At 44.9% G+C, this 18,762-nt stretch overlaps 1 protein-coding gene across 6 annotated transcripts in view; it reads right to left on the bottom strand.

Annotated features, from left to right (window-relative positions):
• Positions 1-2,581: 2,581 nt before the first annotated feature.
• Positions 2,582-18,762, bottom strand: part of LOC111859833 (spectrin beta chain, non-erythrocytic 1) — a 63,288-nt gene continuing 47,107 nt past the window's right edge. For 3 of the 6 annotated variants that reach the window (XM_023842846.2, XM_023842847.2, XM_023842849.2), the window contains 21 exons: positions 18,381-18,583; positions 18,179-18,269; positions 17,837-17,983; positions 17,486-17,749; positions 17,102-17,326; positions 16,922-17,011; positions 16,513-16,788; positions 15,352-15,482; positions 14,857-15,061; positions 13,965-14,339; positions 12,960-13,204; positions 12,719-12,857; positions 11,815-11,899; positions 11,157-11,353; positions 10,784-10,908; positions 10,593-10,668; positions 9,669-9,719; positions 7,743-7,933; positions 7,135-7,308; positions 6,460-6,502; positions 2,582-5,732 (listed from right to left, as the gene is read on the bottom strand). In XM_023842846.2, the coding sequence (XP_023698614.1) occupies positions 5,511-5,732; positions 6,460-6,502; positions 7,135-7,308; positions 7,743-7,933; positions 9,669-9,719; positions 10,593-10,668; positions 10,784-10,908; positions 11,157-11,353; positions 11,815-11,899; positions 12,719-12,857; positions 12,960-13,204; positions 13,965-14,339; positions 14,857-15,061; positions 15,352-15,482; positions 16,513-16,788; positions 16,922-17,011; positions 17,102-17,326; positions 17,486-17,749; positions 17,837-17,983; positions 18,179-18,269; positions 18,381-18,583 (3,555 nt within the window). In that variant the 3' untranslated portion in view covers positions 2,582-5,510. The remainder of the gene's footprint in view (positions 5,733-6,459; positions 6,503-7,134; positions 7,309-7,742; positions 7,934-9,668; positions 9,720-10,592; positions 10,669-10,783; positions 10,909-11,156; positions 11,354-11,814; positions 11,900-12,718; positions 12,858-12,959; positions 13,205-13,964; positions 14,340-14,856; positions 15,062-15,351; positions 15,483-16,512; positions 16,789-16,921; positions 17,012-17,101; positions 17,327-17,485; positions 17,750-17,836; positions 17,984-18,178; positions 18,270-18,380; positions 18,584-18,762) is intronic. The other 3 variants (XM_023842852.2, XM_072717526.1, XM_023842850.2) reach the window with 1 other exon arrangement.

Here is an 18,762-nt window from a genome sequence, read left to right as displayed (position 1 = left end):
TATGGGGTCACCTGGATAAACACTTTAAACATTAACATCAAAACATTATTTATAAACTGTGGTCATGATGACCTGCACATACTGCCATAAATGAAAACACTTACCGAGATAATGAGGAATCAGCTTAAATTGCAGGACCGAAATGAAAAAGTAAATAAGCAGTAATGGGTAATGTCAGAGACAATATTTCCAGATGAACCCTCATTGGAGACAGAATGAAATCACACATCCCTCTGTGCATAGAAAACTGAGTTATTAAATGTATTCGTTAAAATATTATGTCACACAACTTCTACAAATTTGCATGATCTGGGCTTGACAGTAGGCAGGGAGACAGCTGCGGACCACCAGTGCACAAGTGTTTTTCAGTTATTTGTCATCAGATCCTGGATCGCAGTATGACAGCAGGGACACTCAGTTCTATTTACAGAGGGCTGCTTCTGCCTGGTTATTTCCCCATACATCAATCCACAGATGCAGGCTTTTGATAAGACACTGCCAGTAACCTTGCTTCCCACCACCCAAAGGATCCAGACTTTTCGCCACAAATGTACTTAGATAAATCCATAGTTATTACAGGGTGATTGGCAACACACATCGACCACGTCAAAAAGAGCCATCCATATAATTTCAGCGAATGAGGCTACACCAGGAAACACAGGAGACAGGGTGTGTTCAGGATGGGATGCCAGTACTTCATGGGGCACAAGTTAAAACAATAAAAAGAATAATCTTTCCCTTAAAAAAAAGTCAGCCAATAGGGTAAACTGATAGCTGAAGGCTGGATCAAGGTTATAAAAAAGCTTTTGATTAAAATACAGTGGATGCATTGACCTCTGGTGCTGTAGGGCAGCGTGCAACATAACAGTAATAGTAATATGTAGAAGACGTTGCGTAAATGAGACTAGGACACGCTGCCAAACTATATAAACCCTGGATGCCTTCACTGTTAATAGTGGGGGAAAAAAACTGGTCTAGTCAACATACCTTCAATGACAATGGAAATATCAAGACTTCCTGGGCGTCATATAGCTTAATTGACTTTAAAATTATATCATTATGTATGATATTTCATAAATTTCTGGATTAAATTTATGATTGAAAGTGAAGATGAGAACTGAAAACAACCCGTTTCTCCATGTTAACTGCAAGTGAAATTCAAGTAGCTTTTAATTATGGAAAGACATCCATCTTCCACCCGCTTATCCAGCACAGGGAACCAGTCCCAGGCAGCACAGGGGACCAGTCCCAGGCAGCACAGGGGACCAGTCCCAGGCAGCACAGGATACAAGGCTGGTAAGCACCCTGGACAGGAAGCCAGTCCATCACACACACACACACACACACACACACATAAGCCCACACATCATGGGTGATTTGGAAACACCGATTTTCATGCCTTTGGACTGTGGAAAGAAAACAGAGCAACCAGAGGGAACCAGGGGAACAACACTAAGGGTTGGGAGTCAAATCTCCAACCAGGAAAAGCAGCAGCGCTACCCTCTGTAGCACCTTGGCAGCCCTATATTGACTAGATAAAACTGAAGAATGAAAAGTGAGAGTAACTTAAACAAATGTGTTTAATTTTGTTCAAAGTGCTAGGGCATAAGTTACGCCTTTAGTGTCCTGGGACAAAAGTATGATTTGCACTATAGTGTGTCTACATATAATCCAGCTACAAGATTCAGAACTGCAAAAATGCAACAATCCGGAATACCACACAGAACTGTTTACCACTATCCTAAGCTACATACTGCATATATTTTTCAGCTAAACTCAATACTAAGCAATCATCCAGCTATATAACTGCAATTGCAAATCTGTAGATGGTAGGTTTCCTTCCATAGCTTGTCATTACCCACCAGTTAATGGAACTGCTTTATATACATTTTCATAAGAAACAAAGTAGGTTTAAAGGATGTAAAAAATATCTTCTCATTATGAAAATACTTCTACACATTTTTAAGAGCTTAGACATTTTTATTACCATATTAAGGTGATGGCAAAATAGTTTTGGAATATAGGCTAGGAACCTTGGCCGAGAAAGGTCATGTAGATCGTTCTCATGATAAATTTATTGAACATTTTGGCTAAATCACTTTTAAGACTATACAGAATTCCTCAGCATGTTCAATACTTTATAACAGGTGATGCATAAATTTGAGTAAAAATATAATTCCTACATACATGAATTCACCTGTCCAACCAGGCAGCCATGCATTCTTGATGGGATGTCAGCGTTACATAGAATTCTAGTAGTATGACACACATACTATACACACACAATGTTGAATAAGAATCAATGATCCAAGCCCAGTCTGAACATCCACAGATGCCAACTTACTGCAGATCAGGGGTGTTGTTAGGCCTATTTTAGGGGGGGGGGCTTTAGCCACCCTAAAATGTTTTTTAGCCAGCCCTTACCCCAAATAAATGTGTATTTATTGGTTTAAGTAAAGAATACTTTGCCATCCGCCCCCCATCCATTCATCTCTAACTACACCCCCGCTGCTGCAGACATTTAAAAGCATTCAGAGCTTCGTCCAGAGTAAATCTAATCACACCACCAAAGACAAGGAGAGCTGCTCAAGCTTCCATTTATTTTGTCCAATTTGATATAAGTATACAAGTAGACAGTGGAAATGCTACATAGCACACTGACATATCGTGAGATCTGACATTACCAATGTATCTACAAACAGTAGTCATTGAAATATATAACTAGCAGTAGTAGCAATACCTAACTAGTAGTAGAAACAATAACAAATTGTAGCAGTGGCAGTGACTCAGGGTAAGTAAATTAACAACAGAACTGAGATGACCATATTTTTAAAATCAACATTTTTTTGTAAGAGGTTGCTTTGTCATGATATAAAATATCAAAACAGTTGAACACTCAAGAGATTTTCCAAACATAAGACCTTTATATTGCTTAAATACAGTAATTTTTCTTTAGTTTTACACTTAATATCTCAGGAATAACAAAAGTGTTTATCTTAATAGTTCATGAGTTAGGATAATATTTTCACACTACTATTGCAAAACATTCCCTGTATCTCCCAATCTATGGTAAGTTCTCATTCTTCTCCAATCAGAACACAACAGAACATACATCAATCTCCCAACATCTTATCCTGAGCAAGGTACTAGGGGCAAATCTCATCAGGTGCACGGGCAGCAAAGCATCCATAAAGTCACATTATTCCAGTACAATCAAGCTGTTAATTTTATGCCTGTTAGCGAAATCAGCCATGCTTGACTCAACAGCTTTCTCATCCAGGATGAAGGGATTCTTCTCTGACCATGTAGAATGCTCATGCGCATTTCTAGCATGAGTGAGGCATTTATGTCAAAACCTAGCCAGCAAGCTAATAAGTAAATATTCCAAATGCTAGAAAAATGACATTATAAGCAGACAGAGCGTGAAGCAGGAACTGATGGATAGCGAACATCTGTCTTTGAAGGCCCCTTCCCTGGAAGATCAACATCTCATTGAAGCCAAACCTCATGAGCTCAGTCTCTCCTGACAGACTGATGATCATGGTTTTGCTACGGAGAATGGAAGCTGTGACCGGCCTTTACCGTGACAGATACTGAGTAATACCAAATTGCCGGTCGAAGGCCAGGTACACTTAGAGCACTGAACCCCCACCACTGGTAGCACAACAGATCAAGCGGATACTTTTAGTACTTTTATACTTTTACTAGCTGGGATTCTACTCTTTCATTCTCAATCTTTTGCCTTGAGAGCAGGTTCCCAGATACCTCCTGTATGATGTATGATTTGTATAGTGCAAATGTACGCGCTGTTGTCTTTGCATCAAATCTCCAGCTCACCCCTGCCCTCATACTTCTCTTAGCTCAATTAGAAAAAAAACATGAGGCATGAAGTAGAAAAATAAGGGTAATGAGGAATGTGTGGCAGCCAGCTGCTGCATGACACTCCGCCTGGTCCTTCTTCCCAGGCTTCACAGTATCATCCCATTTTGCCTCTGGAATCTAGAGGAACACGCAGGCATCAGGAAGAGAGCCTGGCCAGTGAGAATTCATGAATAGGCGCGCGATCATTCCACACCAGGAAGACACAGAGGGCATCTTGCAGGGTTCAGCAGTGATGCCCCTTAGACAGACCAACCATTTCTATACTCGTTTCCACAAGGGCTTGCTCAGACATCTCAACCTCAAAAGGTCTAGGGAGACAATAAGCAATAAAAATGTCTACGGACAGTACTGCACCTCAGCCGCTGTTATGCTATATCCCTGGCACTGACGTGCGTTTTAAAATAAAGGATTAATTATCTTTAAGAATTATTTGTTGTAAAACCATCCACTGATATTCAGCCATTATCTGAGCAAATGTTTTTCCAAACCAAAAGATCTCAAAAATAAATCCCAAATGGATTCCTTCCCTGGGACATCACTTTTCATCATTAACCATTTTCAGGACAATTTTTGTTTTTTTGTTTTTTAATTTTTAGTGTTTAACAGAATAAACTCCCTGAAAGACAGCTGAAAAAATAGGCAACATTTTTACATAAGGAAATGAAAGCAAAAACCGTTTTAAATCAGATACCAGAATCACCCCATATCATTAGATATGTTATTTTTGCAATAAGAAGGATAGTTTTCTCAAACAGACCCACAAAATTAACAAGTCAATAACTGCTTCAATACTAGAATCTCTAATTTGTTAAGTGGAGGCAGGGACAACTATATGAAATACAAAAGGATAAAATACAATAAAATTACATTTTCGCTGTTTTTACCAAACCCGACACTCGATATTCTCCATTCCTTTCATTTATAATGTTGTTCTTCAATAAAAACAAACAAAACCTGAACTCAGAAAATTTCCCGGCGACCTACATGTATTTGTAAAGATTGGTAAAGTTTCACAAGCTTTTCCCCAGACTTATGAACATTTTCTTAAAATCAGCATGAGCAAAAAAAAAAAAAAAGGTAAATAACAATATTTATAATTTTAATCAAAAGAAACAATCTCCTTCAGACAATTTTATGAAGAGAACATCGGAGCAGGGCCATTAGCACAAGAGCTCACCGTCAGGCTGATTATATTTAGAAGTTTAGCCAAAGACACCCTTAAACTAAACCTCTTATACAACTTGAGTAAAGTTGTCATTGGTTGGTTGGTTGTTTACATCTGGCCAATGAAGGTTAACGCTACAGCTGTGCTAATGGATAAGACAACAAAATGGATCTGTATGTTTCCACCGAGTTCACTCTTGGCCTTACTGGTAGAGTTATTCTACACCTCTTGATTTCTCCCCTGATGAAGGTCACCCATTTAATGCTGTGCCCTGACCGTTTACCTTTTACATAGTAATAAGACGAACAGAACCCAGACTATCAAATCTTACAGGTCCAATTAAGACCACACAGATACAAGGAGTATGGATTGGGTTTTATGGTGAGAGGATCCTGTGGACAGAGACCGTGAGGAATCTCAGCATGTTTCAGAGCCAAACGTTCGCCTGAAGTGTGTTTTGTCTCTACTTCTTCTTGCCGAAGAAGCTGAAGCGCTTCTCGCGATCCCGCTCCTTGCCGTCCTTGTTGCGCATGGTAACGCTGCCGGCTTCCGCAGAGGTGGGGGAAATGGGGGGCATGGTCATGGCTCTGGTGAGGACCTTCGGGCCCATGGGGGACTGGTCTCTGGGTGTCTCTGTTGGCGTGGTGGACGGTAGGATGGATTGGATCCAGGAGCTCATCTCAGCCTAAGTTGAAGGAGAAGGAAATATGAGGAGCATCCTCACTACCACCATACTCTCACACACAGTATGTCATCAATACTGCCATACATTAATTACATGAATGACAGATGAATGACAGAAAACCAACAATACAGAAGTAACAGTCACACACTCGAGATAGCATAGGGTGTAGCCAAGGCTGAACTGGCTATCTGGCACACCAAGCATCTTCTCAGTGGGCCCATGGGTATATGGGCCAGGGACCCCCAGGTTGACTAAAGTTATCGTGAGGGACCCCAAAATCCAGGGCCGATTTTTAATCCCAGTCCAATCCCAGACAAAAATGGCTCATATCACAATGCATCACATCAACTGATGTAAGGAGCAAACACTTCAACATACAGGTAGTGTGTCATTATGTCCGATCCATTGGTCTTTGCCATGTTTCAATAGTTAGCTATGTGAATCTACTGTATGCTTTGGGTTAAGTGATGATTGCAGAAGTCTGATTTAGTAATTAATCACCACATCGCCGGATGCCTACCCACAGAGCATCTGCGGGGTTATCCCGTGACATGCTCACAGCAATAAACCGTACCTCTATTTAAAGGAGGCAAATTCCACAAATTACCTCAGCTCCCTGATGCCTACAGGTTCTGAAAGCTCACAGTCACCCAAAAGATTAACAAGCTATATTTTGTTATTCCCACATTTTTTCATTGATACCTAGAAATCATTTAGTAATATTTACCTCATCTTTAGCCTGGAACAGGTACTCCTTTCCATCTGCAATCCTGTGGTCAGAGGGAGAAATGTAATGCCAGGAGGTCTATGCATATTTCTAATGCACCAACATGACAACATGAGTAGTTTAATACACCACTAGGCAGCCTGTGATGGACTCAAGCCCAAAGGAAATGTTAATGTTAAAATGTTAACCAAACTGAAGCTGCAGGAATAGTGGTCTTGTTGTTGTATCACTGGGTAGGGTACTTCATATGCCTTCGAGAAGTACATACGTAACTTAATACGCACTTTTGAATTATGTAAGACTCAACAGCATTACAATGCATTCTTGTGTCTAATTAATAAAGTATATCTACAGCTACTTAGCAGACACTTTTATCCAAAACGTCCTAGAGGAACTGGGGGTTAAGGGTGTTGCTCAGGAGCCCAACAGTGAAATTGCACTGCTGACCCTGAGATTTGAACCGGCAACCTTCTGATCACAGACACAGCATCCGAACCCACTGAGCCACACACTGCACATCTGCCTGTCTGTCTGTCAATCAACCAATCAATGTTATTTGTTTGCTTGTGTAATAGTGCTGGAGATGAAAATGTACTCCCTTGTTGGATCAATGAAGTTCTACCTGATCTCATTTTCATGTTAATCTGGAGTAAAAGCCATGTCATCTCTGCTCACCGCAGCTTGAAGACATTCTTCCTCTTCTTATAGTCGTGCGCCACCTCACAGCTGGCATGGGTGAGGCTCACGGGCACCTCCCCGTGGTAGGCTGCCCCGCTGGACGCACTCTTGCTGTCCTTGTAGAAGCCCAGGCTGCCCTTGCACAGCACGCAGTAAACGTTTTGCCAGGACCTGTCCATGATGAAACAAATCAATGAAACACGAGGCCAGGTCAGCAGCCATGCCATGGCGCATGTGGCCCTGATGGGAATCACGTAACCGTCACACACGTCTACATCCTGCTGAATCGCTGCCTGTTCAAACACTTTACAGCTGCACATAGAGAGCAGCATTCTGTAGTGATAGCCAAAGGAACCATTTTCTGTATTTTCTGACCCTAGTTGGTGACACTCTTGGTTTGCTTTGGGCCATGCATTGAGCACTTTTTGAATAAAAAGCACCATCTAGTGGTGTCAGAAAATACAGCAGATGGTTCATGAAGCTTCATTTGGCCATCACTAGTATTCTGAATGGCCTGTCAGAGCCCAGCACAAGGCTCTGTCACAAACAGCTCATAAAGGGCCCTACAATTCAGGCCCCGCTATGGAGAGAGTGTCTTTTCTCACCTGTTTGCCGCCTTCTTGTTATGCAACTCCATCTCCTGTTTGCGGCACAGCATGCCTTCGATGGTCCCTGGGCTGCCCGCCTCCGCGGGGCTCCTGCTGGACTCTGCTATGGGGACGGGGGCTTCCTGGCGGATGGGGGACGCTCGCCCGCCTTCATGGCCAGGCCCATTGACGGAGTCCATCTCTGATCCCTGCAAACCCACAAACACATGCCACCCGCATTCAGGAAAAGGATTTACGCACTGTAACTGAGCCCGAGTCCCCTTTCTAATCATCAGTACCTTTTGCCTGTTGTTCTCCTACCATTATGATAATTATACCCAATGACAGGCACAGAAGCAAACTCCAACTCGAGTGGATGCATAAATATATGGGGGAGGGGGGCAAAGGGGTTGGGCTATGATTACTTGAAATTTATTTCTCAAAATATTAGCAAAGTAAACATGATCTCCTTTGATGACATGTTCAGAGGAATCAGAGCTCAGGGTCATGGGGAAGTATAGGAAGCTCAGTTTTTCCAGTCTGAAGATCCACTGGATTTACTGGAGCATCGACTCAATGACCAAGACTGTAATCTCCATAGACTGGCCACTAAAAAGCTCCCCACAGTCCCCCCTCAGCCAAGAAAGGGTTTCTCATTTCAGTTCAGGTCACCACAGTTATGACACCAGCTGGCAAGCTGAGGAATGCAGAATGAGCACTAAGAACCTTCAAACAAATAAGGGTCAGCTGTGAAATCTGGATTAAAAGCAGATTGAAAGCGGACTGAACTAAAACAGAATCTGAATTGAGAAACACCACTGTGTCTGAAAAGCATCAAACTTCCCCTGTGGTGAACCTCTGTAAACCTATACAGAAGTGCAGTTCAATACAAACTCTGTAAACCAAAAGGTAGCTTTACAATTGACATTTCCCAGGATAATTAGAGCAAGGCTTGTAATTGTATACAATAATCACCACAGAGAGAAGACTGATTCAGACCGGCATCAAAATCATCCAGCAGAACTATTTCAATAACCACAGCCTAGTTAAATAACAAGCAAAAATCAAAAAATCCATTTTAGAAATGCTAGCAGAAGTGTAAAAAGAAAAAGTGAAACCAGCGTTTTCAAACAAACCTCAGCAATGAGGCCACTAAACTGAAAAACAACAAGCAAGGCCAACATGTCACACATGCTTTGTAAAACTATGCAGCAGTAACTAAGGTATACTGCCCCCTAGCGGGTCACAGAATAGTACTGCAGCCAATTAAGCACCCTGTGTAATGGGGGAGGGGTTTTCACAGGCTTATGGCTAATGCTGCATTCCATTTGCTCTCGGAACTTGGATTCCGAATCGGATTCCGAGTTTTGAAGCCGGAAGTGACGACATGCGCGCTCCCGTTTCTCGGAGATCCGAGAAATATCTCGGACAGCACAGAGGATCCCGAGATCAGAATCCAAAATGGCTACGCCCTTTATCGACAGACGGGAAAGTTGTAGTTTTATCCTGTTTAAGCACTACTTCTCATTTGTGGCTCATTAAATCGGTCGCACACACTATACCGTCCAACTTATCTGTGGACGTGTTGCTACGGAGTTTTATACATGAAGCACTGCGCGTAATGTGTTATCAAGTGATATTGCTAACAATGGCTACCAATTAACCGGGCTAAAATTGGATTTCATGATTAGTCGGATTATTTGTCGGATTTAAGGTAGTTCGGGCTAATTGAAAAGTGAGCGAAGATAAAGGCAAATTAAACTGAAGTACCTTGTCCGGCTAAGCAAAAAATCTTGCTTTTTCATATGGGCCCATGGTATTGCTACTTCTGTGGCAAATGTAACGCATCCGACTCGGTTTTCCTGAGTTTTTAGCGGATGTGACGTAATATCGGAATCCAAAAATCGGATCCCGAGGCAAATGGAACGCATGATAAGTACTCACAGGCTGACGAGACCCTGGTTTAAAGTCAGCTGTCTTGGGCAGTGACAGTGACTGCAGACAAAAACACAGACCATGTCACAGACATCGCTGTTGCTCAAAAGGGGTCTTGACAGTGACCATTAGATGGCATGACACAAGTCACAAGTACCAGCACAAACCTGTACAAAAGCTGTAAACAATACAAAGGAAATTTACCTGTAAATTGCATAATCATATATAAAAATAGGTAACACCTTACTAGAGGGGGCACAAATTATGTAGTAGTACACACTGATTTAATGTATTAATTACCTAGTAACTAAGCATTAGTTATGTGCTGATCCCAAGTTTGTTCATCATTAGTCGATCATGACGGTTCATGTATTTCATGCAGGAACTATTCTTGCTCATGATTTGATCATGGGCTGTAACTGAATAGCTGCGCTATTTGCAGTTCCTCATGTAAAGTGCGCCCAAAAATAAAAAGATATATTGTCTAAAATTTGGCAACAGTAACAAGTAACGGATAACCAAAAAACTGTATTCGCTCATAAAATGGGAGAACTGGCCTCCACTAACGGCCTTCATCTATAAAATGCATTGTGCTAAGGTGACCCAGAAATATCTTTCCAAATGAAATGCAAAGCCAGAAACTTCCGAGCTTAAAATGTGTGAAAATCTATGCCTGAAAGAAAAAAAACTTTGCAGTGACAAATGGATCAAAGGTTAAATTATTCAGAAAAACACTGAGTCACAGATTGAGGAGTCATTTTTAGCGCCCACGGCGTTTTCGGGCATAAAGGGTTAAATGTGTCAGAGACAAACACAGCGCAGTGTCGTTTTACAGCCTGGCCTATGGTGATCTGAGTGATTTTACGCTAAGGCCCAAAGCAAGAACGGCAGCAGTTGTGAGGCAGGATCATGCTCCGTAGTCACAGCGCTTACCAGGGATGTGTCTTGATCGCTGTAGACACCATTCACAGGCACAGACTGGTTAAGAGTGGTCTGGTCCAAACTAGTTCTGCAGTGGGATAGAGAGTGAAGGGATGAGTTTAAATCTAGTCCCTCATACAGTCATATAGGTATCATGTGAACATTATGACCCCCCCCCCATTTTATTTTGAAACAATCCTCACCTGGCAGCAGACAGGTGCTCCATGCTATCTTCAGACTGTACCACTTCCTCCACAGGCGGGGGTGTGGGAGGCCGCCTTGCTCTTTCCTCTTCCTCTCTCCTCCTCTGTAGTTCCCGCTCCTCAAGCTTGTTTAAACAACACACACAGTCAAGAAGTCAAGAAAACTCTGCTCACATTTACCTAAAAAAGAATAGCGGCATGATAGACTCTAAAAAGTTATATGTTGCCTCATTCATGTTTATATAACATTGCATTCATGGCCTGTTTGTCAGCAGTGTGGTTTATATTAAATTCTGAGTGTTTTTTTGAGATGGGGGGGGGGCTAGAGGGCGCCGCCTGCTTTCTGTGCTGAATGGCCGCTCCCCCAGCCTACCGTGGTGAGTTTCTCCAGCTGCACGAAGCGCTCCTCCCAGCCGGCGGCCAGCTTCTCAAAGGCCTCGTGCCGCTTGAGGAGGCTCTCCACCTCGTCCACGTTGGAGCCCAGCTCAGCCGCCCGCACCAGCGGCTCCTGCCCTGCCAGCCAGGACTCGGCCACCGAGGAGTCACGCCCGAACTGCAGCACCTCCAGCACTGTGGTAAGGGGGAGGGAGTGGGGGTCATTAGTGTGCAACGAGGAAGGAAGGGCACTGGGTCCTCAAGGTAGGGGACACGGGGTGGGGGGGTGACTAAGCCATTAATGGACTTAACAAGCCTGCTATCACACAAACACATGCACACACACACGTTTGTATTCATACGTTTCACAGGAACTCTCCATTCATTTCTTTGGGAAAAACCCTAATCCCAACAATGACATCCTTAACCCCTACCCAGCCCTAACCCTAACCACAAGTAATTACACAAATTTTTTTATTTTTATTGCAGTCTCAGATTATTATAAAATTGAGTTTCCCATTGTAGGGACCGAAAAAAATGTCCCCACGAGGTCAAAATAACAGGCTTTTATTACTACATTGTGGGGACATCTAGTCCCCATAACGTAATATACACATGTCCCCACGCACACACACAGACACAAGCATGTTGCTCACCGATCTGAAGGTAGTCCATCTTCTCCTGCCACTTGTTGTTGATTTCATCCCGTTTCTCCTGCAGCTGGTCCAGTTTCTCCTGCACCTACAGCAGGACGAAGGTACCGGTCCAGTTACTCCTCGGCATAAGGTGCCTGCTATCCATCCACTGAGAGGTGCCCAAAGCACACGGTTTAATGAGCAGGAGTACTTCCTGTCTGCATGTAAATGTGGGCGGGGCCACTGCTGCCCTATCACAGGGGGGCTCATAACTTAAACAGCCTCAGTAGGAATCTCTCTCCTGGGCTAAATCAGAAATCAGGGATACGGAAAGCAGGAACTGAATGGCTGCATAAAAGAGGAGCGATTTTAGTCACTTGGGGTGAAATTTTCTATAAAAAAGCCAAGCAGGCAGAACCATAGAAGAAGCCTCATCAAATAACGTTTACAATTTATGTAAAACAAATGGAATTAAGACTTTGTTTCCCAAATTCAGCAAATAAAGATCTCTTACAATTTACAGCTAATCACATTCACAGCTAACTCACATAAGGATATTTAACACAGTTCTTGTGCTACTGCTTTGTTGGTTATACTTAAATATACGATTGTGATAAAAAATAAATAAAATTTAAAAAAAATAAAAATTAAAAATTAAAAAAATATATACGATCGTCTTCATAATTTTCACTCCACTCTTCATGTACGGTTTAGATGGTTGGAAATGTTTAATTTCTAGTAGATCAAAATACTTCAAAACCACTCACACACACACACACACACACACACACACACACACATATATGGTCCCATAATTCAGTATCTGGAAGATGATCCTGCGTAATCTACATAATTACATGACCTATATGACATTGCAGGAGACAGTGGGGGCGCCATGCAGGATACCGACAGGGCGGCGTCGTACCTCGTCAGAAGCATAGTGTTTATTTTTGATGAGCATGGTGCCCATCTCATGGCATGCGGCAAAGCTGTCAGATCGGGCCTCCATCTCAGACTTGATGTCCTGATGGTTGGCGATGACCAGGCCGGCTGACGAGACGTCCCTGAGACGGCAGTAGGGAGGGAGACGAGAGCATTCAGACCTCACTGAACGCGTGTAATTCGGTTTGCCTGTAGGACGGCCAGACCCGCGGGAGACTTGTTACCTGGGGCTGTCATGGGCATCGATCTGCAGGTTGACGCCGTCCATCCAGAGCATGAGGTCGCGCACCATGTTTAAGAAGCGGAACTTCTCCACCGTGTCCAGCAGGAGGAGCCGGCGAGCTTGGCTGGCTGCCTGCAAAGCCTCCCAGGCCCCCGCCACGGCGCGCTCGTGCTTCTCAATGTCCTCGGCCTTCTCTCCGGCGTATGCCTTCTGCAGCCGCTCTGCGTCTTCCTGCACCTGCCGGACCTGTAGGAGGCGCCGTGGAGTATGTAAGCACGTGTTGCGTCAGTGTGGCCTTGTGAGCCGGCCTGACCTTCTGATACCCATGTTGATCCCTTAGACTTCAGTCGCCGATATCTGATACACATTATAAATATTACTGAATACAAATATTCATAAACATTAATCCAGTACAAGATCACTGCGAGCCCAGCATGTCCCGGGAAACACAGGGCATGAGGCCGGGGGTCACCCAAGAAGGGACAGTCGCACACCCACATACATACAGACAAACACGCACTTCTGGCAGTACAGTGCGCCAATTCGCCTAGCTGTATGCGTTTAAACTGTGGGAACAAACATGGGGGATTCAAACCCCCATCCCTGGAGACCACACTGCCACCCACTGTCCCCCCACGACACCCAATATATTAATCAGTGGCAGCTAAAGGAAGTAAGAAGATAATAATATTACAATAGTGCATTTTTCCAAAAAAAAAGGGAGAATGTGTTTTTTTATGGCAATACGTTTAATAATTTTAATAAAGTTTTATAATTTAATCTCAAAAAAGGAGGTACTATCTCCTCTACTTCAGTCAACTTCTGATAATAACAACAACAAATATTGATGTTCTAATTCAAACATTATATTAATTTAAAATATAGTATTTTCTTACACTTCTCACCAAATTTCCCACAAGCAACAATGTTATGTGAGGTCAAAGGTTATGTTGGGTCAAAGACGTGTTAGTCAGGTGATGGCAGGTCAAGTAAGCGGGAGACGAACCTGTCCGCTGAGGGCCTGGATGTCGTGTTCGGAGGCGGTGTGCTGCCGGTGCAGATGCTGCACGGAGTTGAGGTCGCGGCCCAAATCGGAGGGCAGCGCCTCGTGCTTCTCTCGCACGCGTCCCAGTGCCTCGCGGGCGTCCTGGTGGAAGCGGTGCAGCTCGTAGGAGGCGGCCAGCATCTGCGTACGCGTGTCCATCAGCTCCAGGAGGTCGGCCCAGGAGTCGTTCATGCCGTCCTTCCACTCGGCCACGCTGGCGTTCTCCGGGTGGCCCGACTCAATGAGGTCATCTGCCAGGGCGTTGACGCTGTCCACGCGCTCCTGTCCGATGGTGCTCGTGTCACGGGCAAACTCACGGAATTTGTCCCGCAGCATCTGAAGGAAGGGAAATGAGAGGATGAGTGAAGCCTGACGTCAAAGTCATGGATCTGAATGAGATACTTCTACGCATTTTGAACAACTTAGGAAGGCGTGGCGAAAGGCAAAGTCATAAGTGAAGTGTCAAATGAAAGTATTTTTATTGTCATGGTAGCTCTATGATGCCTTTATCATACACCGAGATGAAATATTGGCCCTCATCGCTCATAATGAAGAAAAGGAATAAAATGGAAAAATGCAAAACATATAAGCAGGGCTGAATATTGAGCTCGCCACTCGTCTGGCTGCATGTTTTTTACAGTTGACTAGTAGCAAAAATTCGTAAGTTCCACCCCTGCATATAAAAGCAAGACATTAAGATGGTACACTTCCAGAAATGGACATTTAATTTTAGACGTAAGGAAAAAAATAAACACTGATTAGGTGGAAAGAGTGTGCAAATGGCCAGTGCAGTGTTCTGAGTATGAGTTGTTATGAGGAAAAGTCAGTCCGTTTAGCAGAGGGGTGACGGTACCGTGACGTGCTCGTAGTCCTGGCCCAGCTCGTGGGAACCAGCCACTACCTCCCGCTCGGCGATCCACTGCTCCAGGTCGTCCACCTCCCGCTTGAGCTGCATGAGCCGCAGGCGGTCCTGCAGGCGGCCGCGACGCTCCTCTGCCAGGTCCTTCAGCCCGGCGTACAGCTTGTCCACTTGGGCTTGCCGGAGCGTGATCCGCTCACTGAGTGGGGACAAAAGCGGAGGGATGAACCGTAGAATCTTTATGGAAACAATAAGCACAGGTCATACCGGGGCGGGGCCATAGGGGCACAGCTGAAAGCTGACTGGCTCCCAGATGGCCCCTTCCCCTGTCACTCACAAATTAAAAGTATATCATTGGTTGACCCCTTTTTATCGTACAATAGCCCCTGGGTCGTAGCGATTCGGTAACTTCAACGGAACATCCCAAAAGTGATTATAATGGTGAATTTGTAAGCAAGAATGAGAAGACATCAAGTCCGACACACACACCTCTCAGGGTGCTCGCTGGTCACCATGAGCCGGCTGCTGTTAGCCAGCTGGTGGATGGTCTGGGCATAGTCCTCCAGGGCCTGCTCCAGCACCTGGTGCTTCTTCACCATCGCCAGGGCGCTCTGCTCATCCTACAAGTGCAGAAACATCCAATTAGCAGCGGCACACTGAGCAGCAGCCCAGCATAACGCTGGGGGCCAAAGGGCCAAACGCGAAGGCAGGAGAGCGGACCCTTGATAAGAGCACCCTTCATGAGCCTGACCTCCCAGACGCTGCCCAAAGCAATTAAAATTCACTTCCTGGATATACAGAGTCTCTCGAGTACAAGACTGGATTCACTCAGAATGGCTTGTAGGTCCTTGTGACATGGGATCAAAACAGGGGACTTAATTATAACTCTTGGGATTTAACAGACTGGGAAAGTTGCCTGCTCACGTTAGCCATTTTGGATTCGCCGAGGGACCGACCGACAGGGAGAATAAGCGAGCTGGAATGCACACAGCATGTGGTCTGTCTGCTCTCACACCCTTGCTCCCCAACATCAAACAAAGCCAATCAATGTTCTTTTCAAATCTCATCTTTAGCTCCATGACTACAACACTTCATTCATTTAAGCAAAATAAGCTGAAACTGAAGGATTTGGTCATTTTAACTGAATTTAAAGATATTTTAAGGTCCGTGGAATGGAAGTCTTAAGTGCAATTGTTTTAACTGGGCATAAATTTTACTGTATTTGAACTTCGCTATATGAACACTATTAAAAAACAATTACATGAACAGGAACTCTTTAGCAGACATAACAGCACATTGCACGATGTTAACGAAGACTTAGCACGAACGTCATCCAGGTTTACATGACGGCCTCCTTTTTCACATGGCTTTTCACATGGCCACTAATCCACCCACCTGAGACCGGGGGTCCGTTTCCCAAAAGCTCCCTTTAGGGACATGGTTGGAACTTTTCAGACGCATTTTTCCCAGAAAGACCAATTTCGGTCAGCTGGCTGGAGTGAGATGTAAGCTTTGTAAATAGTCTGTAGGGTTTTCAAACTACCCCAACGCTCTTTGTGCAGCGTAAGTGCCCCAAGTAAGTTGCTAGCGTTTGCAACTTTGCTTTTGGGAAACGTGGCCCGGAATGATCCGAAGCCTCCAGGCGCTCACCTTGGCCTTCTCCTCTGATATCATGTGCAGCTCCTGCTCCCCCATCCAGGCCTCGGCCTCGGCGGCGTCCGCGTAGAACTGTTGGGCGTTCTGGGCCTCCGCCAGCCGGCCATGCCGTTTCTCCGTCTCGGAGATCAGCGTCGCCCAGGAGTCTCGCAGTTCCGCCAAGCGCTCCTCCAGGTCGGCCTGGCCCTTCTCAGCGAGAGCCATGGAGTGCCCGTGGGCTTGGATGTCATCGATGCGGGGCTTATGGCCCTGGATCTCCTTCTGCAGGGTCTGGAGAGGAAAGAGAATATTAACCCTCTACCATGATTAAAAAGAACCTTATTCATTTTGGGGGCTTCTGCTTGTTTTCACTCAACATGTCTCCATCAACTGGCTCTCGCCATAACGAGGCTGAACCTCTTACCTGGTTTTTCTTCATGAGAAGCTGCACACTAGGTAGATCTCGCCCATGATCTGTAGAGGTCGCCAAAGGCATCCTTTCTTTGACCCACAGCTAAAAGGAGGAGGAAACAGTGATGCTTCAGGCATTATTCACACTGGAATTTAAGCAATTGGGCCAAAAGTACAGTTCTGTGCTGCTCACAATCTCATCTTCCAGGTCACGGTTGAACTGGTGGGCCTCCTTGGAGGCCAGGAGGAGCTGCCGTCGCTGTTTGATGGGTTCAGCCAACTGGGAGAAGCTCTCGGCCACCTGCATCCGCTGGCAGTCGACCTCCACCAGGCCGGCCTCCTCCTGGGACAGGGCCTGGGCCTGGGCCTGCAGCGACTGCACCTCTTTCTCTCGCACCTCCATCTGGTGCTCCAACATCTGCAGAGACCAGGAGCAGATATAACCATAGAGATAAGGTCCATTAAAACTGTAAGCCCCACAGTTCCCACTGAACCACAGTTGCACTGTAGTTATGACTGTAGTAATATATTTTTCACAATTCTACTTCAAAGCCCTGTCCTGTTGTGGTCCACACACCTGTTGCTTCTTCAGGAGGATGTTGACGCTGGTCAGATCTTTACCAAAGTCGTCGCTCTGCACTTGGGAGGACAGGTTCTTCAGCCAAGAGTCCAAGGCAGAGCAGCTCTGTGTCAAGAGCTCTGTCCTGTTGGCATCAAAGAGGCACTGCGCCTTGGTGCGGGTGGTAGCCTCCAGCTCCTCCCACTGCTGCTGGAGCCCTGCCAGGGTCTGATTCACCTCTGGCTCCAGTTCTGGCTTCTCGCGCACCAATGTCTGTCCTTCCTGGAGACGTTAAGGCAAAAAGGGGATGTGCTAAACAGTACGGAGTTACTTATAGAATTAGTAACAATTAAAATAAAGACAGGGTACCCTGTCGATCTTGTCCAGCCAGTCCTTGTTGGAAGCCAACTCAGCCATGAAAGCCTGGTGTTTCTGCCACTTGCTGTGGAGGTTCCTGGCTTCATCGTAGGACATATCCTGGGCTGTGAGCATCTTCTCGTTTATCCAGAGACTCAGCTACAAAAGAAAATGGGGTTGTCGTGCATTTTAAAATGCATTTCCTTTGCTTACGAAAGCTCAGATTAATCTTCACCTTAATCTTTTTTCGGGATCTTGATCTTTTATTCATGGTAAAAGAATACTCTGGAAGATCTTGGTACAGCACCGCCTGCGCCTAGAGTGACAAACCATGAGCCCTCTTCCCCTAGTTACCTCCTGACCATCCTCCAAGAAGTGCTGAAGCTCACGATTGTCCTTCAGCTTTGCCAGAAGCTCACTGGCATCTTTTTTGTTCTTCTCATACCTGAGAAAGGACAAAAAGAAAGGTTACTGCTAAAGATGGAGATCACTCAGTCCTTCCCTGCACCTGTCCTGTTCTTTTGGTTTCTACCTGCCTTTCAAACATCGTTCTCACCTGGCTTGGATGGAATCCACCTTCTCTTGGACCTTGTCCGCATTAGCGTTGCCCGTGTTGACCAAGTGCAACCCAGTGTCTACAACACTCATAATCTTCTCCTCGTTGACCTCCATCGTGTTCATGAAGCCCTCGTGCCTTTTGATGGCATTCTCTGCTGCCTGTAGACTTGAGGGTGTTTCTATGTGGGACAAAGTATATTCCTGGGGGAGTAAAGGATTTATGACCTTAATATTTTACCAAAAACCAGAATGATACATAAAATGCTCAATGTGAACCAAATGTAAGCTTCAAATTCACTCTCCTAATCCATTTCTCACGATACTGCTTGAATCTCCCTAAGGAGATCCCCTTAGAAACAGCCTATTTTCCCATGCTTCCC

The sequence above is a fragment of the Paramormyrops kingsleyae genome, chromosome 10, assembly GCF_048594095.1.
Source record: "Paramormyrops kingsleyae isolate MSU_618 chromosome 10, PKINGS_0.4, whole genome shotgun sequence".
In the NCBI taxonomy this organism is placed as follows: Eukaryota; Metazoa; Chordata; class Actinopteri; order Osteoglossiformes; family Mormyridae; genus Paramormyrops; species Paramormyrops kingsleyae.
This window is presented reverse-complemented; position numbering and strand designations above follow the sequence as displayed.